The sequence below is a fragment of the Psittacula echo genome (genome assembly GCF_963264785.1).
Source record: "Psittacula echo genome assembly, chromosome: 4".
Lineage (NCBI taxonomy): Eukaryota > Metazoa > Chordata > Aves > Psittaciformes > Psittacidae > Psittacula > Psittacula echo.
Genome location: NC_137738.1, coordinates 21,083,835 through 21,110,850, shown reverse-complemented (window position 1 = coordinate 21,110,850; position 27,016 = coordinate 21,083,835). Strand labels below are relative to the sequence as shown.

The window sequence follows — 27,016 nt, the reverse complement described above, 5'->3', positions numbered from 1 at the left end:
AGCTTGTGTTTGGGCACACATCCTCCACCCTTTGGACCTTTCTTGCAGGTAAGATCTGTACTGCAGTCACATTTCAAATAAACGTACCTAGTGACAAGTGTACCTGCAGTGATGCAAAGCCCAGCAGAGGATATGTGTGCAGGCACTCATCCACTGTCGTCTGGGTGGCTGATACACATCAACAGAGCTTACTCCATGCTGATGCTGCTTACTGAGTTTCTTAGACTAGCTTTAACCTACAGTGGTCTACACTGACCTCTACCTGTCAGAATCAGAGTACAGATTTACTATTTGGGCCCTGCTGAGTCAAATATTGAGTAATTCAAGGTTGCTTCTTTAAGACTAATTTCTGATGGAATATCATCCCTCTCTTCCATGATGCTACCAGATTTCTATTAATAGCTGCCATGGAAATGACCTATTTTTTATAACACACTTCACACCAAATGATCTGTTTCTGTAACTCCCTTTACACCTTCCATCAAAGCATTCCTTCCTTCAAAGTCCCGCCTGTATCTGCCTGCTAATAGCCCTGAGGGATTACCAGATAGTTGTGGCTTTCCATATGGTGACTTGACAATGCCTTTTTTTTTTTTACAGACTGTGGTGCCAACTGCCATAAACAATGCAGAGACCTGCTTGTCCTAGCGTGCAGGAAATTTTCCAGAGGAACTTCAGTAGGTAGCAACCACGGCTCTCTGCCTAGCAGTCCATCCCTGCCTCCAGGTGAGAGCATCTTGTTCCTATTTAAAACCATTTCTGGAATCCTCTCTCACAACCAGTGTCCTTGATGCCATTTTTTATTTTCCCTTTGTATCAATGCACAGACCAGCACATGTGCATTCCATTGCACTGGGGTTTGTGTTCAGTGCTCAGATTACACCACCACTTTCTGCAGTGACGGCCCTAGTCTCCTGCTTGAGGCTCCCTATCCTCTATACTGGTGCCTCTATCCCAGCTGAAAAGAAATAAAATTATAATTAATTAGGGAAATTGTACTTTTGCTTATAAACCACTCCAGGGCAGGGGCTGGGAGACATAGGGCACAATTCTAGCTCTGCCTTATACCCTGAGCGTCCAGGTGGCAGGAGAAGGAAATGTGCACCCACAAGGTCAAAATCAGTTTCCAAGCAGCATATGGATATTGCTAATTATACCACTGCTTCATATAGGGGGATTACCTCCTCCTGCCCCAGGCTTAAGTTATCTTTCTGTAAAGATCTCAAAGTAGACTAGTTAAAATAAACAATTCCACCTTCTCTTTCAGTCCAAGATGACGTGTTTGAGTTTCCCAGTGTGGCTGCAGAACATCAGGACCTCGATGGCAGAGCTATCACCCTCGTCACTGGCTCTTCACGGAAAATTTCGGTGCGGCTGCAGAGGGTGACCACCAGCCAAGCCACACAGACAGAACCACTCTGGCATGAGCCAGGCTGGAATGATTCAGGCTCCCATACTTTCCCCAAAATGAAGTCCAAATTCCATGGCAAAGCTGGGAAGAACAAAGGCTTTGCAAAATGGGAGAATGAAAAGCCCAATATGCAGGCTGATACAGAGCTAGAAGCTGAAGCCCCACAACATATACAGGATCACAATGGAATTGAAACCCTCCCAGAAACACAGGAATCTGAGGTGAGTTGCAGAAGAAGCCAAGACAGTGTAAAATATGCTAGAGTCTGAGGTCTCATGAATTTCAGGAGGCTTTTTCATTAAAATTTGCCATTGCTTCTTGAACAAGAGTTACTTTCAGAATGATGTCAAATCATCCATAGATACCTGTTTTCTACATTGCAGTTTGTATTTACTGTAACTGGAAGCTTGGATTCAGTACGTGCTTTTAGGAGGTGGGCACTTTTTGAAGATCATTAAAATAGCCTGATGGAGATCTGACCAAATTCTGTGCTGTTGCAACTTTGCAATGCACAGTTACAGGCTCTGTGTTAGACTTACAAGAACTAGCATTCTGACACACAAATCCAGACTAGGGCAGGATATTGGTCTGAGTTTTGTTGTGGCCACCCATAAAGCTTATACTTCCAAAGCCTCGTGCTTTCATTGACCATTTTTGCTAGCATATGCCTATTTTCCTTCGTTTACAGGACAGCTGATTGCTCACCGTGAAGCACAGAAAAATGAAGATGGCAACGATGGCACAGCAAGTGTTGATGGACTGTCACAGACCATACTTGTCCACGAGAAGTTTTCCTGTACCTCGTACACTTCAATTCAACTGTTGCCCTGTTTTCTTAGCTGAGAAGTGTTACAAAGCACTATTTATTTTCTCACGAGTAAGCCGTTTGGATGAACATTGCAGGGACACAGCAGAATGGATCTCTGCGCTCAGTGTTTTCTTTTGTATGACTTTTGTGGAAACTTCCTCTACATGCCAGTGAGGATATATTTGGCCTCCTTTAAATACACTGCATCATTTCAGTATGGCTGCCAGCAACAACAATGGCGAGGACAGAAGCCAAGCATCTAAGTTTGCTCGATAACACTCTTTTCCAGAGGCTTGTAATGATCTTTTAAGGAAAGAAGTAGGTGTGTATGTTGATTAAATCTCAAACAAAAACCTTTCACAAAGTCCTCTATGCCGAAATTCTTTTCACACCTGGTGTTTCACATTTTGGCCATGTTCACATTGGTATAGTGAGCATATTGGTGTTCAGCACAGTGATAACAGTTCCAAGACTGCAGATCCTTCAAATAGGCAGCAAGTGTCTGAGACTGAAGGAATTCCGAGACACTATGCATTTATCTGGTTACACTGCAATGGAGAGGCATCATCTCTGCCCGCACCGATTATGGTAAAATTAGCATGTAATAAACACCTTAGTTTTAAGTGTGTGTATATACTTGTGTATGTGGCATGTTTTTCTCTGGTTTAGAAATCTGTACCTGCTAACACTAAATATACCGAGGAGCAACCTGCAAATTAGCAGCTTGCTAATGTAGGATCCAGCACCTGAATTACAAGGGGCCCAAAAAGGAGGTTTGAAGTGGCATTTCTCAGAAGCATTAAGTTACTTAAGGAGCATAGCCCTTATCTGGAAGAAGAGAGGAAACCAAATCAAAACACCACAAAGCTCAAACCTGAGAGGTGTGTCCCAAATTGGTATACATGTATTATTCTTCCCACTCCATTTCCCCACAAAAATAGGTGTGTGTAGGGAGCATACACTCTGAATGAAAGCAACCCAATTATAGGAATTCCCAAAAAATTAAGTTATTGCACGCTTCACCAAGTTACAAGACCAGAGAGTAACTTCACAGACTTCCCTAACCAAAACTGACAGCTGCACTCCTCTGTGTTAATTGGACAGTAAACTGCACTGTGACACCTGCTCAGGTTTGCATCTTGAATCCTGCAGGTTTGTTTTCCAAAACAAGTAGTAATGATGGTAATTCTGGGGAGAGAAAGAAAAAGGAAAAAAAAACAGAGGGAAAACATGCTCTTACTGCTTTAAACTCAGAGAAACACACGCTCCAGAGAACACCAATTTCCAAGACAGGATAAGGACCATGAGCATCCCTCAGTCTTACTGCAGCGTGCAAAGCAGCAGCTTTAGCAAAAATATGGTCCTTATTTCTTGTGGTGGGTCAGGTGACGGGTCAGAGCAGGCTGACCGCACAGCTGCCCTTACAGCATATGGCTTGCACACAATGAAAATGATGTGGTAGAGAATTTGAATAGAGAAAATCGGTTACGGTCCAGCCTGTTGATGGATCTGTTGAGATAAGCTTTTTAACGCTTTATAAATGAAACGCTCTTGTGCAACTTCATTCTTAACATCACATAAGAGTTTTAGCCAACATTTAGTCTGTAGACCTCAGCCCATTTCTTTCAGGGTCTTAAAAGTCAGTTTTAAGCTCTTGTCCTATCAGGCCCACAAACCATGTGTGTCTTCATTTCGTTGTTGGACAAGAATGTTTCTCTTACATAATCTTACTTTCTCACTTACATATTTACTCCCCAAGATACTTAACAAAGAATTTCTTGTTCACCTCCTCTGACTTAACAAGAGACAAAATGTATCAGCCATCACAGTCCTGACTAAACAATGTGCCTCTGCTGGTCTTGGTGAAATCCTGCTTGCTGGAAGTAGAGCAATTCCAGGAGAGCGTCCAGGAGAAAAAGTGTCATAATGACAAGAGTACTAGATTAATGAAGTAGCTAAAGTGAGATACAATCCCAAATGATGCTGGATACTACCACCACATCCATTCTTCCCTGTCTCAGGATCTTTGAAGAAACTTAGGGGAAGAAAGAGGAGTTTTTTTAAAAAACAAAAAAAATCCAAACATAAAACCACCACACAGTGGAAAGATTACATCAAACCTTATTTATGGCACAATCTGCAAATGCCAAAGAATACAAGCAACAAGAGTAGGTGAAAAATACAAGTGCTTGGATAGACTCTGTAAGAGATTATTTGGCTGTTTGAGCCAAACCCACTAGGACTTTCTGTGCTTGTGTAAAACCTCTGCAAAGCCATGTGATGCAAATAAGGGAGCTTCAGCCTTGCTGTCAACTTTATGGCACAGCTTTGAGTGCTGTGCAAGAAGTCAAGGGGACATCTGGCTCCCTCAGAGCAAAATGTAAAACCAGGTTTGAACTGCAGCTCTTCCCTCTGCTCTAGATCTCCTCAGTCTTGCCCATCCCTGCCATCACCAGTGTTACCCAGCTTTTGGGCTTTAAAAGACTAATCCCAGCTTCACAAAGAAACATCTTCCTAGGCAGAAGCTATATTCTCATAGCTGCCTTCCTCAGGCAGGTGAAGTCTAAGGCGGGGGGGGGGGAAGGTAACATGCTTGCTGACCAGAGCCAGTCTGAAGCATGGATTTTCCCCTGCAGGGAAAGGTAAGCCATTTTCCCTTCAGTGCAGAAGAAGATAAAAAGCTGAGTTACGGAGCAAATTTAGAGGCAGGTGCTGCTTAAAATTTTACATTTTCCCAAAATGTAGTGGACTGGCTGCTGTCACCTCTGTGGGCTGCTGCTCAGGAACTGCCCTCTGGAAGCCAAAGTGAAAGCGTGCCCCCAGGGCAGCAGCCCCCAAGGTCATCCTCCCTATGGGCCTGGGAGCCTTTGTCTGAATCAACCTGAGCAGCCAGAAAAGAGTCCTCACAGCCTGGGACACTTGTTCCAGCAGCTTTAGGCATCTGTATGGGAAATAGCTGCATGTGAAGAAGGATACTGGATACAGGACAGGGGCAGAAAACAAACAAACAAAAAACCCCAGAGAACAAACAACAGACAGATGGGGAGTAAGTGTGGGAAGAAGCATTCTAAGAGAGCTCTCCCTCCTTACGTGACACCAAGAATGGAACGGGATCTCAATGGAGACTGAGCAGAGGGGGAAGGAAGGAAGAAAAGGAGGAAGGAAGAAGAGAGATCTGAATGCAGATTTCCTGGAGACACAAGAGCTTGTTGTTTCATGATCGTCATAGCCAAAGAAAAATCTAGCCGAGGTTTGCTTCATTCAGCATCAGCCTGCTAACTGATGAGCCTCTGTACAGCACAAAAAAATTGCTCCAAGTACTTCTCAAGAGAGTCTTGACAACAGAGTTGGTCCACCCCGGGACACTGGAGAAATAGAGCTAACTTTGGAACAAGTTATTGAATTATCAGCACTGATCTGAACTGGATTTTCAAAATAAGCACTGCAGCCAACAGGCTAAACTCACTGGAAAATCTGCGTGCTCAACTCTGAAGTGCTGTTTACAGCTGCTGACAATCTGGTCCTAGGAGACAGAAAAGCCATCAGCAAAAGGCTACCGCTGGGGCAGTATGAAATTTAGCCAAAAAGTCTGTTTTTTCCATGAGTTAAGCTAATGCCGGAAAGTTTAAAGAGCCCTTATCACCTTCATCTCTACTTCATGTGTGAAAACGAGTTATGACCCTCCACCTGCCCACAGCACAGGCAGACTCCCTCTTTCTTTGGTTTTACAATAGTGTTTTCCTACTTTTTGTACTTGTTTTTCTCTCCTCTGTTGTGGGAAAGACCCACGTGGACAAGAGGGGAAATTACTGGACAATAAAGGGGAAACAATGACACTGACAGCACTCAGAGCTGTAAAAAGCACTAAGTAAACACAAAGGAAAAGTATTTTTCCCTTCTATCCTTGTTTGTTAAGCCATTAGAGGTGTGACTTCTTTTCAGCCAAAGAGAGGAGAAGGCAATGTTTACAGCTGGTAATAGCACTTGCTTTTTCAATTTGCGTCCCTTTGAAAAGGCACAACCTGAAACAAGCAAACACACAAATATTTTGAGAGCTTACACCGAGGAAACAGAAGTTCACATCCACTTCAGTGCACCAGTCTCCGATCACAACACTGGTGTGACTCTAGCCTAAGGGTATGCTAGGAGGCTGGGAAAGCAAGCTTGTGGTTTAGCCTTGCTTGGGACTGCTAAATCACACTCAACACCTTAAATGCATACATACTTCTGTAGCATCCCTGTTGTCCAAGGAAAATCATAAGTTCACAGAGTAAGCAGGATCACAAGCCTCACAGTCTTCTGCAGCAACACCACCAAGACTCTCTACTGCAGTCATAAGTATTGCAGAACTAAATAAAAATCATGTGCCATGAGCAGTTGAGGGCTTTCTTGTGCTGGCCTTCATTAACCTAACAGGGAGCTGAATTAACTTCTAGTACTCTAAGAACTCACACGAGCTTTTTGGAAACCCAAAAGAGTCATCAGGTCTTAGTGAGAATCATCTTACTCCCCACTCAACTCTTTCCACTCAGCACAGTTTAATTTTCATTTCCCAAGTGTATAACCTGTTACAGGGAACACTCTTATGCCACAGCACTTTTCAAGCTCCAGCCACTTCTCATGTCTACTGACACGAATCTTGCTTCCCTTCTTCCCAGTTCTAGCTTAGGTAAGTGTCTGGGTTTCTAATTAGGCCAGAGACTGGTTGAAGCACCTGCCACTTTCATTAATTTCATTAATTATCCCCTCTATAAATGCTTGCTTACTTAACTGCCCTCTTGATCTGCTGGAGTTCTGCTTTTGGAACTAGGTGATCTTAAGGTCCTTTCCACTCTTAACCATTCTATGATTCTATGATGCACAATAAAATCAAGCACATATATCCAATCCAACAGTCTCCACAACCCATCTCTCCCAGCTTCCAGTTAAGAGATTCTATCCAGTGCAACAGGAGTCATGTCTGAAAAACAGTAAATACTGGAGCATCATACAGAGAATAACAAAGCAGTGCCTGTTCGCTTTCATTAATCAAAGCTGCTCTCTCTACATATACAAAGCATGTTTTCTTTGGGGAACAAAGGAGTCGCAACACACTATGAGGAAAAAACAGAGTAAGGAAAAACAACAACAGCCGTCAGAAGCAAAGTGTTTTCTTTCCTGTTGGAAAAGTAAAGCCTCCTGTTTTGCTTTCTGAGTTTAAAAAACAACTTTCCCCCTCAAACAGCAGTGAATCCAGATTCAGCTTTCTCTAAGTCCTGGAAGAGGGAGAAGGATAAGCAACATATTTTGAGGAGAAAAAGCTATCTGGAATAAGGAGCAAGGGCAAGCTCTGTGTTCCTACCTCATCCCAGCATCATTTCAGCATGTCACAGGGTGCAAAAGTGAGACTATCTACTGCAGCAACACTCACAGAATTGTAGAGAAACTGGCAGCTGTAGCACAGAAAGAAGTCTCTGAAAGTGCAGGTGCAACACAACCAGAGGCTCTTTGAAGAGCCTCCTGGGCTCCCTTTCGCTAGGGACAAGTTTGCAGCACTGTAATGCACTAAGAAGAAAAGCAGAAGCTGTTAAACTGAAGATATGACATTCCCAGCAAAAGGCTCTTTAACTCTGTCAACCTCTCCAACTTCACACCTCCAGGACTGACCCAGTTGTAGGAATCTTAATTCTCAAAGCCCCCATTAAATATTTTTGCATGAATGCAGCTTGTCACCAGCTAATGCTCACAACAAGGCATTGCTCTTCCACAAGGAAGATCTATTCTCTGGAGCATCCCACTTTAAGAAACCATCAATACCTTTTGGAAGCAGCAACATTCATTTTTAGATGTTCATAATTTGAACTATATTATGCTGAGATAGATCTATATCGGTGATCCTCAAGGACCTGGATTCAATACAGAAAATTCTTCCCTTGTCAGGCTTGATAAATTTGTTTGAAACACTAAAAAAGAAGAAGAGACATTAAGTCAGACTCTCAAATGCCTTTCACAGACACCTTCGCTTCCAACCTCTGGATCGCTAGCAGCACCTAGTGGCCACAATAAATTAAACAGGAGATCTTCAGATCGCTCATGGAACGAAACAATGAAATCAATTCTAAACAACGTTTACCAACTTATTTTCTCAGTTAGCTCGGATTACAGAAACACCAGCATCACACAGATTCTCTCAAATGCTCGTGTTATTTACTTCTGTAATCTAAGGAACTCCTCCTGCCTGCATCAACCTGAATTCAGCTCCAAGGGCACTGCAGCTAACCAGAGACTGCCATCAGCATATGCTCTGCTACAGCAATCCGAGCACAGTAGCAGAAGCCTACATTTTCCACAAGTCTGGAGAAGCCCAGCCAAGTTCCCAGAAGCAGCATACCATGTTCACATGGCATGCAGGAGCATAACCTGGGAGATGGGTGCTCACACAGCCTAATAACAACTTTACACAGCAACCCGTAAGAGAGAGTACCACATCCTGCTATACCAGCTCAAAGGGAGGAGCAGAACAAAACTCAGCAACTGAAGACCAGTTCCCCCCATCTGCTCCTTTTTTGACAGCTTCTCAGCAGGTAAAAGCAGAGTACGGCTGGGACAACTACGACACCTAAAACAGATCAAAATGTACATTAGATGAAGCAGGCACATGTTCCCAGCTACCGTAGTAACTGCTTTTTACTACCAAGAAGGAAAAGAAACTGAATCAAAGTGAACATACACATACTTTTATTGCTCACCTTTTATACAACAACACACCTTCAGCCATTTTCTTTCACAGCTTGACAAGGTTTATGTACACAAAAAACCCAGCAAGAAGCATTATGTGGCTTTCAGTAAAGAAAAAAACAAAACCAAAACCAACAAACCAACCAACCAACATCAGAACACCAAACTCAGCCAGGCTTTGTTTTCTGCAGCAATAATAAAAGGGCTTCCTCCAGGCAGGAACTAATCTTCCTAGGCCGTAGTGCATTTCCTTAAAAAGACAACCCCCAAAACAAATTGCCCTAGATTTGCTAAGCCAGTGGTATTAACTTGCAAATAAAATAAATCTGTCATTTCTTCTAGCTGATTTCAAGTAAAAATTAGGTTTGAAGAGGAGCAACTTGTTTTGGATGGATGCAGGTCAGTTTTAATTGCCACACCTAACTACAGGCCTACACACACTATCGGTTCACAATTTAGCTTAGTTCTAAATGATCTTTGCAGATTTTGGCGGTGGTCAGTCTTCCGAGTTGAGCAGGTGGGAACATGTTTTTTCTCTAGCAGGAGATAAGGCTATCGGACATGGCATCCACAGGAGAGCTCATAGACAAAAAACCTGTTTGCCAGAGGGAGTTCACTCTGTGTGTGCGCATGTGTGTGTAACATCTTTGTGACTAAAATGAGAGGCTAACAAGCCAGAAAGCCATACTCAGAACTGGTTTTAGAACATCTAATTGCACAGTGATCTGGCGGAAGAATGCAGAAGTTCTATTGTGTATTATAACACACAAATTTGACCAGACAGTCTTGATATTTTTTTAAATCAAAGCGGAAGGCAAACACAGCAGGTAGTTTCAAAACAAAAGTGTTCTGAGCAGAAGGAACCAGACCAACATCTAAAAAGCATGGCTATTAGTTGATGTTTAGGGTGCAGTGCGTAGTGATGATGCTTTTAATTCAGACAAACTGGGGGCAGGAGAAGTCTACAGAAAGTGGTACTTTGCTCAGTGCAAAACATCCCACTCAAAGGATTCTACCTGCCACGCACCAACCTGTACTACTCACGCAGCGATTAAGCCAGACCTCTGAAACCAGGTTTCTATTACATGAGCTCTGCTGAAGTGAAAATTTTTAGCAGCCTCAGCTTGTGAAATGTCTTCCTTGTCCAAAGCCAGACTGATTATACTGATAACCTCCATGCTGGAAATGCTGCTCAAACTGTCCCCCTTGATTAAAGTTCTGCCCACCTCTGCCCCCCCAGCCTCCTCCTTGTCCTCCACGGCCACCACGACCACCACGACCACCCCTCCCTCCTCCACGGCCACCCCCTCGGTCACTGTGGGTCCCACCATCTTGATATCTGTTGTCTTGCTGGTAGCCACCACCACCACCCCCTTGGTAGCCACTTTCTGAATATGAAGACGACTGGTAGCCACCATAGCCTCCCCCTTGGTAGCCACCGCCGCTGCCGCCACCACCACCGTGGTAGCCACCTGTTTGAAAACCTGCATCTCTGTAGTTGCTCTCCCTGTAGCTGCCATCCTGGTAGCCAACACCTCCACCATCTGTCCAACCTCCTTGAAGCTTGTTTCCTCTTCCGCCTCCTCTGCCACCATGATCATAACCACCACGTCCTCCTCGTCCCCCTCGATCATGGCTTCCTTGTTCTTGACCTCCTCGCCCTCCATATAATGAGTCATAGCCTCCTCTTCCCCCTCGGTCGTGACTCCCATGGTCATAACCTCCTCGCCCTCGATATGAGGATTCATAGCCACCTCTTCCTCCTCTGCCACCACCTTGTTGTGGACCAGCCTCTGGTCTTTTCTGCCATGGTGGCATCTCAGGAGGTGGCGGTTCGATTTCATTGGGCCTTCCTCCTCTGTCAGGCACTCTGCCCATTAGCACCTGCAAAGGGAAAGGGAGAACTGCCATAGGAGTTGTAACACCTCACAGAAGAGTCACATTTACTGATACACACCACAAACAGCAGCCGCTCAAGAGTTCTTACATCCAGAAGATTTCATCAAGGCAAACTTTTGTCTGTTTGAATGGGACAGAACTTTGTCTCCAACTAATAAAAACTGAACAGGGATTATCTAGTACTCCAAGCACTGCTAACTGGGTGCTTTTTGGGAGACCTGGGCTTTTTGTTCAAACAGCAGGCATCCCAGCAGAGGCAGCATCAATACAGCCTTTCACTAAATTGTTTATTAGTGCAGACTGCCAATCCCAAACAACCACAAGTACACCACCACCACAGTTTCTTTCCTAACCGGCACTCTGAATTGCTGTAGAAGCCATCAGCTTAGTAAGCAAAGTGCAAAGATTCTTATTTTTCAGTAGGGACATGCAAAAACTTACACACCAACAAAGAGGTATTAGACAGTATTAATCACAGCTGAGCAAGACTCTACAGGTCTTTAGCTGCCTAAGGGTGCTGTGACATTAAGAATTTAGCAACACTTACAATGGGACAGGACATTTGCATTGCCTCAGGTTTTAAAGTGATGTACAGAATAAGTTCAGTAGAAGCAGGTTACTTTGTTACTGTCTTGGAAAAAATTTAATATTGATAATTTAATATTGATTAATATTGAGATAAGTTAATACAATATGGATCAGCATCAGAGCAGTACTGCATTCCCAGTAATACATACATGCAGTCTGACGATACAGTCACATCTGTCTTCCTACTTAATTTCTTACATTCCATGCTCCAACTACACTAAAAAGGTGCAAAAATTATTTGGGGGGGTGGGGTGTGATCAAATCAGCACACCACCATTCTATGCTAAATTAATTACAGCTTTACCTGAAATACAGTTGGTACCCAGAAGGCAGAAAAAGCAGGCATGTACACCCACAAATTTTAAAGCACCATGTACACCACTGTACATAGCTACTGAGCTTCCAGTTCAGCACATGTACGTCTGTGAGCCTATTACTCATGTGTAATCATAATTTTTGAAACAAGTTGCTTAGTCTAAATCATATTCCTACTATGTCAGTTCTAAAACTACACACTTGACTATAATCTTTTTTGTGTACACAGAGGAATCTAACTTGAGATCCTTGCTCTGCGCTCTTAATACATTCTATTCACGTAGACTAGAAACAAGGTTACTATGTAGGTGTTATTTTAGACACAGTGACAGAATTAGGTTGCAGCAGGGTAATGAAATCAGTAATACCAGTAAGACAGCACAGACCTGCTCCCACTGAAAGTTATCAAAAGATATTGCAGCAATTTTTTACTGCCCCTAAGAAGAGGCACTCTGAACCTAAACAGGTGAAACTGGAGTTCCCATAATGCACTGATGCATAATCTGGAGTACATAAACACCAAGTTTCTTACCCTTTATTTCTAATTTTACAATCCTAAAAAAGTAGGTTTTATTACTACATTCAAATTACATAAATATATATAACAGAACAAACCATTTGTCACCAAAGGTACCTTATTAATGGCACACGCACTCTTCTCTCGGATGGACCCACTGCTTGTTCTCATGATCTTTGACAGATCCTGCCGAGCTGCCAAGAGATTTGCTACGGAAATAGTGCACTTAGTGGATAAGAGGGCACGTTTTGGCTGGTAGACTTTAGCCAGTTTTTCTGTTTGACTCTATTAAAGAGAAGATAACCAAAACCCAGTCAGCTAAAGTAACAGGAAAGCAATGGGACACCTCACCAAAAGAATCAAATTAACACTGAAGACACTACTGCAAATATATATATATAACACCAGTGAGAACCACCACTCTGTAATTACAAATCACTGCAACAAAACTAGCATTTGTCAAATTCATTTCTTAAGTAATACAGGAAACGCTATTCTGGCTGAATAGCCAAGACACTGAAGAACTGACAGTTTTAGGATTAACAATATATACATGCAGACTGTGTTACTTTCAGGCAAACACAGAACAGAAGTGTGACATATGGCTATACAAATTACCGCTAACGTCTAAAAGATACTGAAAATGAAACACGCCCATGTCCAGCCTCCAGACTTCCTCCTGTGCCTGCACCCTGATCCACACCCATTCCAGCTAGACTAGCATCACCATATCTCAAACACTGTATCAGCAGGAAAACGCTGTGTTAACTCTCACACTCTTCATTGCAGCCAGCTTCTTCACAAAGGCAAGCCATGGAAAGCATACTAACAGAACTAAAGCTCTCAAGAGCTTGTTCTAATTCAGTCCTTTGTCTTCCATATGTAGTGCCCAAGCTAGAAATTAGATCCTACACATCAGCTTTACTTTGTATGCAATCTCTCTTCCTCTACTGCCTTTGCCATTAACCATACTGGCTTCTTTGAACATCTCAAAAGTGTCTCAGCAGTTTTCCAAATGACAGACACAACAGAAATTTGTGCTATCAGCCATGAGGTAATACATGAGTTACATCTATCTTCAGTTATAAACACTGTCTAACGTGTGATGCAGTTAGGATAAACTAGATTACAATCTGCACACAGACAGAAGGGCTGGTACCCAGATGACAACAGTGGGCTCAGGCAAACCAGGTTTTCCAACAATTCCCTTGAAAGGCCAAGAACTTAGGAGCAAATTTTAAAATCCTATTTTCCATCTGAAGGCAGAAAACTGCAACTGGGAAGAACTGAGAGTATGTATTTCCAAGTGTCTTGGTGGCAAGTTTTTAGAGTCAAAAGCTTCTATGTTCGTATTACAAATTGAAAAGGAAAATATGCGTGTCATTTACCTGATGCTGGCTAAAGACAGGAGAAGTAACAGTATTCACTACAGCAGTAGTACGTTTTTCCCTGGGAAGTTTGACTGAGATCTGAGCACAGTATTCTGGTGCTATGGTATTTTTCTTTTAAGTGAAACTTAAAATTTTGCAACTTTAAAACCCCCTAATAACAGACTATGAAGTTTTTACTGGTGCTTCTACTATCTGGAGAAGTAGCTATTTAGTTATAGTACTGTTTTCTGATACTTTTCCAATTTTAAAATTAAAAGAAAAATATTAAAATTATTACCATAATGCATTAAAGCTTTGCTAAAAGCTACTGTTAAAACAAACTCTACTGCATGTCTGGCATACCATAGCCATATTTGCCAGTATGAGTATGTTATGGTCCTAAAAAATTTAGATCTGCATTTCAAAAGATAGAAATGCATATATACAATCTGTGGGCTTTGTGCAAGGATTTCATGCAGCTAGTCAACTTCAAAAACATCTGAAAATTCTCTTAGAAAACAAAAAAAAACAAACATGGATTTGGATGCCAAAGCTGTAACACAATCAGAAGTCCCTGGCTTTTAACCTAATCCATACTTTTGCCCATTTTCACTATTAAAGTATTCAAACAATCAGGTAGTTCTTCAACCTTCTACTAAAAACCCTGAAGAATATAAGGTTTAAGAGACAGTACATCAGCAGAAGTCCTATTCAAGAAAAAAAAATAGAACGAGGAGATGTCACAGTTTATTATTAAAATACAGCTGCTTTTTGAATAAATCATTTCTTAAGAAAAAGCATTTGGTGATTTGTGTGTCACAGTTTATCACTAATCACTCAGTCTCAAACACTGCTAGCACCATAATTAACAGCAAGTTAGCAGATCTGGTTTAGTCCTAAAAAAAATATGTACTATTTGTTAAATTCTGTTGTGGTAAATGCTCCATCCCTGGCAGTGTTCAGGTCTAGGTTGGCAGACTATCTAGTGTGAGGTGTTCCTGCCTATGGCAGGAGGGCTGGAACTGGATAACCTTATGGTCCTTTCCAACCCTAACCATTCTATGATTCCTTTTTAGAATAAAATCATAGAAATCATTTCACTATGAAATGCAGGAAATAGGGAAACCATGTCAATATTTTTAAAAGTGGGATATGTATCACATACTCAGAGAGAACAGATGTCGCGTCACAGCTACTTGCACAGTTCAGAGACAAAAGCAGCACAAAAAATACTACCCTATATATGAGGCAAGAAAATGTAGTGCCTTAGCAGCTTTTCTCATGCGCATCTGTGGAGCTGTGAAGACACACTTTGAGTTAAGAAACCTGATCACTGTGGACAGCACAACTTAAGTTTAGGGATGGTCAACAGGAAGATGCTTTTCTACCATCACACAGACACAGCACTTAATGATTCACAGCTGGATCTCCACTTACTTTTCTTTTTTCCTAGTTGTTGTTATGTGTCAAAAAGTTGTCTTTTTTCCTATTTAGTTGTTATGTGGTGGCTTTGGTGCACAGTTAGTTACACATGGTCTATCTTCTCATTTTACATGTTTTAAAATCCAACAAAACAGTTTTAAGTAAAATCTTTTAGTCATCTTACATCATCATGAAACTTCTTTAGAAACTGAAACCAAAACAAGACAACTCCTGTGGTTATTTTTTACTCATGAAGGATGAAACAATGAGGGACTTTTCCAGAGATACTTATTATAGAGCATTACCACCAACCAGGACTTCATAGCAAGTTGTACCTTAGCTCTATCTGACCAGCCAAAGGACTGCACAGTAACATCCAAACGTTTCACTAACAGTTTTCTTCGGACTTCATATTCATTGACTATGGCTTGATTAATTGCTTCAATTTTTTCCTGAAAAAAAAAATAATTCACAAACATAACCTATGGATTACAGATAAAATGTTTCTACTTAAGATAATAAACTATGTGAATGGAAGATAAAAAGACACACAGAGATACTAAACAGGGCTTAAGCCTGCAATTATCTCCCTTGTCAAATGGGCTCACAGCAAGCTCTGCCTGCTGACACTGTTTTCCTGAGGTCTTCAAAGGTTCTGTTACCCTCACATTCAGCCTTCTACCATTTCTAACAGCACAGCTGCCTGTTTTTCAGAAGAGACATAGAAAACTGCACACATTACTGAGGCTTTTCTCCACACCTAGCAGAAACGAGAAAACACTACACGCAACAAGCTGAAGGAGATGCAAGGATGTAACTAAGTCTAGGGACCAGGGTGTCCTTGACTTCTTAAAAAGTAGTAAGCTTAAGGACAAAGATAGAGAACTAAAAGTAAAGTAGTGTAAGAGGATCTTGACTAAAGCACAATCTGCATACAGACAACAGTGCCCTTACGGTGAAAAGCCAGCATCAGAAACAAACCTGGTAGCAGAGGGCTGTCTAGCCACAGATACAGTTGAGATATGCACCATTAAGGAAATAATTTATGTATTGACTGAAGCCTGGCTGGAAAAGGGTGGCAGGGCCTACTGTCAGCTTCAACAATACAAACACTAAAGGAAGCAGACTTCAGCCTTAAGCAAGAGACACAAAAGAGACTTGCAGTCTTGCAGCTGTGGCCATAGCTTTGTGTTGGTGTAGCAGCAGCACCTAAACCAGGCACCATCCTTCTAGAACAGCAGACAAAACCCAGCAGGAGATGGTTGTGGCTCTGGCCTGTGGGCACAGCCTCTCCCACCTTCCACCTGGACACTAAGAGTTCCTTGGAGAAAAAGCTATGAAAGAAGCAGACTACTCCAACAAGACAGAAGAGGAAAATGATGGAAAAACACACAGGCTAGCTGGAAAGAAGCCAAAAGTCAGCACCACCACCTTAAGTCTCATTATGGAAAACTTTTGCCTGCATCTGCCCATATACCCAAGAACCTAAGAACTTACCAGTTGCTGAACGTTAATTGGACCGACACATATGTAAAATACTACAAGAAATTGTCTTCTCTTCAGGAAAAGATGAGAAAATTTTGCAACACTACACACAGAATCAAGATTAATATCTTATATTTCTGAAAAAGGGAAACAGGCTGTAACACCTGCAACTACTTACCCAGTGAGCAGGTCCCAGCTGTTTCTTCAATAAGGGTTTTCCAACATGATCGGGTGGAACCTTTGCTAGTGTTTCCTTCAGCTGTTAGGAGACACATAAAAATATAAGCATCGGCTAAAACAAAATTACCTTTTGAAGATTCAAATTACAGGGGATGACTCTTGGACAGTCATAGGCATGACAGAGCAAACTCCAATAAAGCTGTTTTCTCTGGGACAGAGAACTAAGCACCCTTCTTTTGGAAAGCAGCTGGTTTTGTATTTCTGGTAGTCTTGGCTGTAATTATTTAAAAGTTAAGAGAAGGGATGACAGAGCAGATCTACAGTTAAAACAGAAAGATCCTATGAGGTACAGCTACTCTTGAAGACAGAGCGATTAGTCTACACATCACCTCTCTAATGCAGAGAAGAAACACACTTGTATCAAAAACGTCTGTATTAAGACTATGTGAAATACAACATGATCTAAAGAATCAAAAGGAGAAAATCTTCAATATGAAATTTTAATTTATCTTGCATTTTAAAAGTTTGGGAACAACTTTGGTTGTCTATTCCCATCCCAAAACTTCTGAGGATTTCAGGGGAAGAAATGGAGTAACAGTGACAAAAGCTTGGATCAAAGCAGGCTGGAGTCATGAAACTTCACTTTTCCACTGATGCAAACCACTTTTTTCAACTTCCTTGGCTGTTCCTTCCGGCAGCTGATTTAACAAAGTCAGTGAACTGGTTTTCCAAAGGCACTGAGCCTAATTTGTCTAACTTGAAGATTTTAAAACCAAGTGCTTTCAGAATAGCAGAGGCAGCAGTTCATTCAAGTATCAGCAGTTTGGTGGTTTTTACCAACATCTGAACTGTTCAGACTGCAAGCACCAGAGCTATATATAATTCCTAAGAAACTCTGTAGATTAGAAATTCCTGATATATTTTATTAAGCCATAAGGAATGTTCAAGTTGTTTGTTTGTTTTTTAGTATGACCATCTATGGATATAAATCACTGAGATAGCATTTAACCAAGTAAGACAATGAAACAGAAAAGTCAGGTAGAAAAACATAACGGAATTCCCAGATTAAAAATATTGTTACCTACTTTGTATTCTGTATTTTTAAGTCTCTTTCACCAGCAAAGCTTGCTAGTATTGTTCATTGGTAGGAATATTTTCTACTTTTACAGAAAATGGAAGAACAGATTCTTATGTATCTACCTATTTAATGCCCATGACAATACCAAAACCAGAAAACATACTGCTTCCATTCTACACCTTAAGGCTTTTTCTGGAAAAACACCTTCCACTTCTTAAAGAGGTCAATCTAAACTGATTTTTTGCAAAGAAATGAAGCACTATTTTCAGTTGCTTCGATTTGTTTAAGTATAATGTAACTAAAAGGTTAGTCAAAAATCTTCTCTGAAAGTATTTTAGGGCACTTTGTAAACACATTTGTTCTTTAAAGTTCACGAATATTCTTTTCTGCTGTTTTGCTCTCCCCTAACCCGCAAGCTAAGCTAGTTAATGTAACTTAAAAAATTCCTTTCGGCCACCTTTGGTCTGTGCACTGGACAGTCCATTCCACTTCATTTCTCTGCTTTATAAAAATTACTCAAACAAAGGTAAATTTCTTAAAAAAAAAAACAAACCACAAAAACCTGAAGAACGCATATATGTAAAGTAACAAAAAAAAAAAAAAAAAAAATGGAACACAAGAACCAATGAAACCTTATGGAAAAGGTGTAAACTTGACTTCAGTTACAACACCTTTTAATCTAAACATTTTTTCAAATAGTAGATTCCTGTAGAAATTTGTTAATTTGTGTATGTCTTGGAATACTTCCTCCTTAACATTCTTTCTGAGGCCTAAGCTCAGTATTTTCCATGTCTTCTGCAACAGGTGATGACATTAAAGCCTAGAGCAGAGTAAGAAATACCTCACCCTGGAAGGCAATGATAGCAGTAGTCCCTGACCTCGTGCCTTGGCATGGAAAAAGCCTTTAAACTCATCTTCAAAATCTCGACTCTTGGCATACTCAGTAAACCATGTTAGCTCTCCTTCACAATTCCAACACTCAAGTTTCACAAGCGTCAAATCTTTCTCTGGTAGCAGAACTACTTTCCATCAAAACAGAAACATCATAAATATTCTAGTTTTGTTCGTTTGGATCTTACTTTTTTTTCAATTCCACTGAAGAACTGGAACATCGTTATGTTGGCGGGAGGCTTGGACATGCCTAAAGCGATACATATGCCTTTTAGCTCCTGAAAGACTTCACTGCCACCTCCTTCCTGTGCTTTTTTAGGAGGGGCGTTCACACACAGCATTCTGGCAGCTTCCAGTTCTGAGATGAGGTATGCTGGGGTGAGAAAAATTAGATTTCAGCATCAGATATAGCTGAATTAAAGTATTTTAAAATCAGCGAGAATTCAAGTGCTTACAATGAACAAATGTGCAAATGGACCGTTTTAGAAAGAGTGAAGGCTATAATTTTGGTATCCGCAGAACACTCATATTTCTAATAATCACTGAGCCCAATGCTAGAAACACAACAAATAGGGGAAAGGTTTAGTACAACCAATAAAAGCCGGAAAAAAAAAAATCCCTACGATTCCAACAGGTATTAATCAGAGTTCAACACAGGACAGCTCTTTTCCTTCAGGCTCTGCCAAGCAAAGACAGGAGACTAGGAACATGGAAATAAGCAGGATGAGTGACTGGGATATACACTTTAAGCCAGACAAGCAAGCACTGCTTGATGCTGTAGAAAGCAAGGCAAGGAAATGAGTAGAGAGAAGCGAAATGTTGGATGAATTTCTTCTACTTCCACAGGCAAGATGCAGAATGGAAACCACTTTTAAAAGTACTATTAAGAATTCAGGTTTATAACAATTCCAGTGTCTTTAACCCAGGACATGCAGAAAGGAAGGCAGTAACTGATGAAACAGAAGCTAGAATGCCTGGAGTGCTCTTCGATGTCAGAACTGCAAGAGCCTACAATCACATTATTACTCTTTTATCAAACAAACAAAAAATTTAAATCAAGATTTCTGAACATGGTATACACCCAAAATTTCAGCATCAGGTGTTGGCTGCAGCAATATAAATTTAGCACACCACTTTCACTTGTAATTGGCACAACTTTGAAGTTTGAATTGAAAAAAAAAAAAATAATGCATAGCTTTAACAATAATTTTATCAGGAATCATACTGAGTGACCATAACAGTAAAGTAAATAATTACATCTAAAAATAGGACTGAGAAATAGATACTGCACTGATAAAGGCAGACTTGTGAGTAGCGATGTAATCCCACGGCTATACAAAAGCAGCTCACTACCTATAAAACTGGGACAGATCAAAAGATGAAGAAAACAACAAAGCATTTTAATGATCTCTAGAATTTTTCTTTATCTGTAGAATATCTTCTACTAAAGACACAGAACACCTTTAAAGTATAAAATTCTTACAATATGCAAAGCTATGAAGAATCCTTTCTAAATTCTTTCAAAGGTACTTTATACACATTTTTCTTATATTTAATTTTCAGTTATTTACACCCCATTAGGACCTCCTGATAAAGACACTAGCAGCAGAATTTCATATCAAGAATTCAGAGCTTATATTCAAGCTACCACTGTAAGACATAAATGTTCTCCAGACAGTGATCCCTTTTTGCAGACCTTTTCTGAATGCACCTGAAACTCTTGCACTTTTTACTTTGGCAGATGCCAGTACTTAATATGTTATTCTAGAGCTGCTGCACACCAAGACAATCCTAACTACTTCCATTTATTTGGTGCTTTCCTCTCTTGGCAATACTGCTACATCTTCCAATTGATATAAAGTGTGCTGCATTTCATTAAAATGTAAAATATCCTGGCATACCACTGAAGAGGGTTATTCTGTTTCTCTTTAAAAAGTCTGGGTTTATGGAGTTATGGAATACTGTCCTGTCTCTGCTTCCTCCCAGAAGAGCATGCCTCCTCAGCCCCTCCTCACTGGCAAAGCATGAGAGACTGAGAAGTCCTTGATAGGGGTAAGCATTACTTAGAAACAACTGAAAAGTCAGTGTGTTACCAGCATTGTTCTCAGACTAAAGCCAAAACACAGCATGGTACCAACTACTAGGAAGAAAAACAGCTGTTACAGCTGAACCCAGGACAGATACTTTTAATTAAGTTAGCTTAATGTAGGTAAAGAAAGCTATGCAATTATCATGGCACACAAAAAAGGAATTTGGCGTCTACTTCAATTCAACGGTTGACAGTAAACACAGTATTCCTGCCAGATGGGATACCAGAGTTCAGCTGCTGAACATGGCCTTATATTACCACAACGTACATCACACAGGACCTCTGGGATAAACTGTGTGTCATAGACAAGCCAAATTTATTAAATGGCTTGGTTTACAGAGAATGAGCTGAAGAGCGGATTGCTTGAGCTACAAAGTAATTTAAATTTTTCATTACCTCACTGCATCTGACATTTTTGAGCATACTATCAAAATAAATTCAGACTAAGTCTTGCTACTCATCTTTCTCCTACTGTTGAAATACAGGAACCTACTCTGTAATTCACTTTTTACATCTCAGCTAGGGCTCAACTAAATTTCTGCTTTGGAAGTTAAATAATCAGTAGAAACTGAGAAAGCAGACAGAACATTAATTTAAGATCATATTAGAATGATTATTACAAGTTCTAACTGACACTTGTAAAAACTCATTTTTCTGTTTTAATGTAAATCAACGTCACACAGATTTTCCAAACTAAAGTACTATTTCTTCTCCTCTAACATTTCCTAAGCAGGAGTAAAACCAATTTAGCTACTGAGATCTGCTGGGTGAAAGAGAAGACATCACCACTGCTACTGCTAATTTCTTAAGAACTGATCAAAAGAACTGGCAGTCAGGATAAAACATTTTCTCTTTTTTGCAATGATTCAAATTGTTGTCAGAATGTAAGAAAACGCAAGTCTTATTGCACCTTGCAAGTCCTCACAGTAGGGGCTCCAAAATGATGATGCAACTGATGTTAGCTGTCATTTTTAACACCCTTCTAAACAAAGTTCAGTGGCTAAATCCTTGTAGAAGTCTTCACATTACTCCCTCTTCAGAGTACCTTTTGAGAAGTAATAGGACAGGCTTTTTGGTAGTGAATGTGAAAAAAGTTCATGCTCAGACTGGTTACAGAGTGACTGCTAAGTTTATGAGACCGAGAAGTAGAATATTCTGACACTGTAAATTACAAGGAAAACTAACTCATAATTTTAGGTAACTTTTTATACATTGTGATAAACAAAACAGTATCTCATTAAGTGTAAGAAACAATACTATGATTCTTCACAAGAAGTTTGCTTACAAGCACCCTTTTAACTTACTAAGCAGCAAGAGACAGTTCTTTTGATTAAGAAGGCGTTTTGTCACATCTCCTGATGTTAATGACGTATATGGACAGTTCATTTCAGCCAACAACCCACTCATTTCAAGTTGAAATTCTTCTGCTTCATTTGGACCTTAGAAGGAAAGGATAATAACTTGTTTACAGCTAATATATACATTTATATGGCTACGATTAGAATGAATTAGCTATTAGAAAAAAAAAATAAACGCTCTGCTCCAGTTGCTCTTTAACATTAAAACCCTGCTTTTAATGGAAGCCAAATGCATTTTTTGTGTTTCTCAAAGAAAAAGCACAACCTACTTGGAGCCACAATAACCCTCATTATAGTAAAATTATGTTTCACGTGCAGCTTTTCCCAGCTACAACAGAGAGCCACTGACAACTTCTATAACTAAAAGTGACATTAAAAACATTGCAAATTTTACAGGGGTATTTTAAGCATTAACCAACTCTTCCTACTACAAATGTAGGGGAAAAAAGTATGTAGTAAGCACAGAGTTAAGGTAACCAAAAAGAAAAATAAAATATGGTTACTGTAGTTGCTTCTATCAAAATAAAACCAGAAGTAGTGTATTCTCATGATCTTATTAGAAAAAGACACTAATGTTTCCTTAAACCTATCCAAAAAATTAAAAAAGTCTCCATGGTTGAAAAACTGAAAGAAAAAGCTAACTTCAGAAGAAAGACTGTTTGATCCTCACTTGTATTTCACCCTCTACTGGCTGTTCATTAAGCAAGTCCGAGGTGGAAAATATCCAAAGTCTGACAGCATGCAGACAGTACTCCCTGGTATAAGAGATACAGCAATTGTCAGCCCAAATCTTTATGGCATGCAACAACACACATTAAGTGCATGTTTGTGCTAGAGTTATAGCTACTTACTGTTAGTTGCCTGCACATTTTCCTCTAGTTTACAGAATAGTCGTAACTCAGATATCAACCAAGCACAGAGTTTAGTGAATTCAGGGGAGTTGGCTCCATGAGAGACTGCCTGAGCCAGCGCTCCGTCATCTAACAATGGACCTTTGTAACTGAAAAGTAAAACAAAAGCACAGTTTAGTAATGTTTGCTACGACTGATGTCCTGTGATACGTTTACTTTATGCTGTGTACATATTGAGAGCTAAATGCTCTCCACATCCACAATGCTGAACATCTAAACTGTAAGGGTCCTGCACTGAACTGTAAGAAAAAGCATACTGAAAACATCTGCATAAACTCAGCGTTTCCATGCACATTAGCTTACTGCCAAAAAGACTGCGTCACAAAAGATTATCATCAAAGCTTTCGTCCTGGAGAACGTTATGACATACAGTGACAACTTCTCTGCCTCTGTCTCTTGTTACTTACTATATACCTATCTAGGGCAAAAAAAGTTTCAAAGTACCATTCTTGAGCACTGCTTTACAGTAAGTTGAATGATTATTGCTGAACTAGTGCATCTTTTCTGTTGTTTCCTAGCATACATTCAAGGGTTGCCATGCAAAGCTAAGCCTTCAATATAAATGTTACACAAGTAATCTGAAAAACAATATCCTCTTTTGAAAAATTCTCTTCTTAAACGGGCACAAGAAAAATACATAGAACTAGTTATTTGCATAAACAAAATAAGCAAAAAAGCATAAGTCTAAAGATCAGGTCTCAGAAGACAGTTTTCAGGACATCTGTGTCTCCTCCCCATGAAACTCTGTCAGGGGGAGGAGGAAGAGTAGGAAGAAGACTGCCTTGTTAACCAGGTAGAAGCACAAAGTCAGAGCTTACCAGAGTATTAAAGAAAAATGCACAGTATTATTTTGGTATACCGCACCCAAAACGGAAAGGCATGCAGGAGTGAGCATAACTGACCAAAATCCCTCTCTCAAACTTCCTGGTAAAGTCACCCACTATGTCACAGCAACCCAGTGAGTTCAGTCAACTCCTGGCAAACCTCTGATGTAAAAGTCTCTCACAGAGCAAATGAAAACGCTATTCTCTACACTTCGTTCTTGTGCTTCACATCATTGTAACAGCCTGCTACTTCATGCAATGAAGTAGCCACTCTCAAAAATAACATTTACCTCACAACGCAGCTCAATTAGCAACACTAAATTAATCTACTAGCAGCTACTGGAAGCTGTAATCTGGTGTATGACAACCCTCCTACAATTACCACAGTAGGTTAGACAATTCCAACAGGCTAATTAGAACAAGTCCTGTCCCACAGATGTTTCAGACCTACATATATAGGAACCTCTGGGACTCAGAACAGAAACATACAGTTATAGATCAAAGTAGAAGGGAAGTGATGACAAACCTTTTGCTTTGGCAAGATCCGGATTTAAGTCACTGATCACATCAGAAACCCCTTTTCTAGAACTCTTCTTTGACCGATATGACATCTTGACTGTGTTATCTCTGATAATTATAACTTCAGTTACACATCTACTTGCCCAGTAATCCAATTCGCAGATTGCTGACTTTCTTTTTCCTTCCATTCCTTCCAATGGTACATGTTCTAGAGCTACACTCCTTCTGGTGACATTACGCTGTCCATTTTGTTTGCTTTTTTCAACAGACTGACTTACAAGACAAGAGGCTGCTATTTGAGCACCTCAAAATTCAAAAAGAAACAACTCTGATGTGCAATGCTATTGAAAAAATTAATCAAGTAATACATTAAAGATGTCTTCAGTATCTGGTTAGAAAAAATAAGCTGAACTATGAAGGATCATGGAACTTTTGGCAAAGCCTGAAACCTCAAATACCCTACTCTTTCCAGACACACGGAAACAAATTGTGTAGTCACATGCAGTAATCTTCCCAGTTGTTATCAATACTGTGGAAGATCTGTGTCTTTTGTCCTCCAAATTTTCTTTTCAACCACTGTAGCCAATCTTGATATTTTTTAATCTGCTTTCATTTTTCACTTTATTCATGTCAAAATCAGCAACACTTTCTGTCTGTAATTACACAGATAAGGAGCATAAATCACAACTCCTTCAAGCCACTAATATCCTTCTAAGCATAAGGCAGAAAAAAAAAGCCAAGTATGGTATATGCATCATGGCAGAGACCTCTTCATATTTCAGTCAGAAAAATACCTGCTCAAACAGAAACCTATTTGTGAAGTTTTGGAACTATCATCACCAACTTAGCCTGGAAATAAAATCTCTTCTGGAGCTTGACGACTCTAGCCACAAAGTGAGTTATGGGAACATAGCCAGTGTGTATAAATACAACTGTTTGCACAGAACCAGCAGCAGAATTCTAGCTGCCTCTTGCCTGAACTCTCAACAGTTTACAGACATGCAAGCTTACCGTATGACACGTTATTCTTGCTCTCCATATTTACATAACCTTTACTGGCTCTGACAGAGTAATAGGTTTAAACAAAACACAGAACTTTTCTGTGCTGTATTATACTAAAAAAAAAAAAAAAAAAAAAGGTGGGGGGAATACTGTAATTTGCTTCCTGTTCCCCCCATCTATTATTTTTCATTAAATATGAAGCCTAAAAATTGTCTTTCCCTCTGGCTTCTCGTAAAAGGCTTTCTCTCTTCCCCACCCTCGGCTAGGGCCACTCTGTGGATCAGAGGTGCTACCAATGAGATGACACCACAATAATCAAAAAGATCAGCACGCACTGAGAGGTAAAACGCTTGTAAATACCTGTACGGCTGAAAACCTGTCTGTTGCACTTGGTGATTCTCCAGAGCCCAGCCGGCACCGACACCAGCCAACCGTGGGGCAGCACCGCAGCTCTGAGGAACAGGGACCATAACGGGGGGCCGCGGCCCACCGCGGCGACACCGGCTCCACCTGTCCGAGGCGCACAGCCATAGCCGCTCCCTGAGCCAGGGGCCCGCACCGAGGCGCTCTCCTGCCCCCCCGGGCCACACCGGCCGTCCGCGGACGCCATGGCCCCGATAAGGGCCACCAAGCGCCCACCCTTTCCCCATCGCTGATCCCATGACAGGGCATCGCTCGGCCCCGGGCACCTACCCCAGGTCCTCCAGCGACTCCAGAACGTCGCTCTCCAGGAGCTGGACCTCCATCCTGCGGCGGGGCACGGGAGGCGAACCTGCGCGACAGCAGGACTCAGCTCCCCGGTACGGGCAGACCCGCCACCCTCGGCTCCCCTCCCCAGCCCCACACTCCGGCCCAGCTGGGTGTCAACAGCCCACCCCCTCCCTGCGCGGAGCCCCTGTCCCGTGCCGCCAGCCCCAGCTCCACGTACGCTGCTCACACGCTGCGGCGCCGCCGACTGCCGGGTTGGCATGTCAGGGCGGGGAGGGGGAGGGAGAAGTAGGTCCCCGGCCTGACCCTTCACCCGGCTGCTCTCGGGCCGCCAACCGCCGTGCCTGATGGGAGCCACCTCCTCCCGTGGCGGTGTCCGCCTACCTGCTGAGCCACGCAGCGTTGCTAAACGGAGACACGGTGCGAGGACGGACGCCAGGTTGTTTCTGTCGGACGGGAGCCCGGAGTGAGCGGAGGATCCACTCTTCTGTTCAGGCGCCACCGCAGACAGGCCCAGAAGAAAAACCCTCCTCCCCGCCGCGGAACCCACGCTGGAATGTGCCGTGTCGAGCAGCGTCGCGGGGACGGGCGGAGGGAGACGGGGCGGCGGAAGGGTCAAACTGCTCTAGTGAGCGAGCGCTTCCCCAGCCGGGAGGGTCCCAATGCACCTCCGGGACCACAAGTCCCAGTATGCCATGCGCACGGCAGGGCCCCTCGCGGCCGCCGTAGGGAAACGGGGGCTTGTGCCGGATGTGGCAGATGTGGTGGGAAATAGAACTAATAAATGAAAATCGCTGCTTCCGCGGGTCTCGTCTCTGCCGGGGGGCGGGTTTGCGGATGGCGGACTGTCCCTGAGGTGGATGGGGCCGCAGGGCCAGAGCACCGCCGAGGCAGTGCTGGTTGTACCAGAGCTCTGTGCAGAGG

General features: G+C 41.7%; 2 protein-coding genes across 5 annotated transcripts in view; one reads left to right on the top strand and one right to left on the bottom strand.

Moving 5' to 3' along the window:
- The window catches only part of RASGRP3 (RAS guanyl releasing protein 3), a gene marked incomplete at both ends in the record, with an annotated part of 28,281 nt that extends 26,173 nt beyond the window's left edge, over nt 1-2,108 (top strand). Inside the window, 3 exons of the mRNA XM_080615861.1 lie at nt 601-726; nt 1,268-1,632; nt 2,100-2,108. Coding sequence (XP_080471987.1) covers nt 601-726; nt 1,268-1,632; nt 2,100-2,108 — 500 coding nt within the window. The remainder of the gene's footprint in view (nt 1-600; nt 727-1,267; nt 1,633-2,099) is intronic.
- A 6,811-nt stretch (nt 2,109-8,919) lies between these two features.
- Nucleotides 8,920-26,606, bottom strand: FAM98A (family with sequence similarity 98 member A). Of its 4 annotated transcripts, none has more exons than XM_080614785.1 (9): nt 26,477-26,606; nt 26,078-26,156; nt 22,980-23,128; nt 22,075-22,209; nt 18,870-19,054; nt 16,711-16,791; nt 15,383-15,499; nt 12,373-12,540; nt 8,920-10,820 (listed from the first exon to the last, which is right to left on the bottom strand). In XM_080614785.1, the coding sequence occupies exons 2-9, from the start codon at nt 26,128-26,130 to the stop codon at nt 10,056-10,058; spliced, it is 1,653 nt and encodes a 550-aa protein (XP_080470911.1). In that variant the 5' UTR covers nt 26,131-26,156; nt 26,477-26,606; the 3' UTR covers nt 8,920-10,055. The 4 variants fall into 4 exon arrangements, with proteins under 4 accessions (XP_080470911.1, XP_080470910.1, XP_080470909.1 ...); XM_080614784.1 differs by having other exon boundaries at nt 26,313-26,532; XM_080614783.1 differs by lacking the exons at nt 26,078-26,156; nt 26,477-26,606 and adding an exon at nt 25,745-26,027.
- Between the last annotated feature and the right edge of the window lie 410 nt (nt 26,607-27,016).

Excerpts from the sequence above, each read along its gene's own strand:
- FAM98A (XM_080614783.1), bottom strand. The coding sequence starts at position 25,854 with ATGGTCCCTGTTCCTCAGAGCTGCGGTGCTGCCCCACGGTTGGCTGGT. Across the intron at positions 23,129-25,744 it reads ACAGGTTTTCAGCCGTACAG|TTACAAAGGTCCATTGTTAG; the intron begins GTATTTACAAGC and ends TTTACTTTTCAG. Across the intron at positions 12,541-15,382 it reads GCTGGTCAGATAGAGCTAAG|AGTCAAACAGAAAAACTGGC; the intron begins GTACAACTTGCT and ends TCTCTTTAATAG.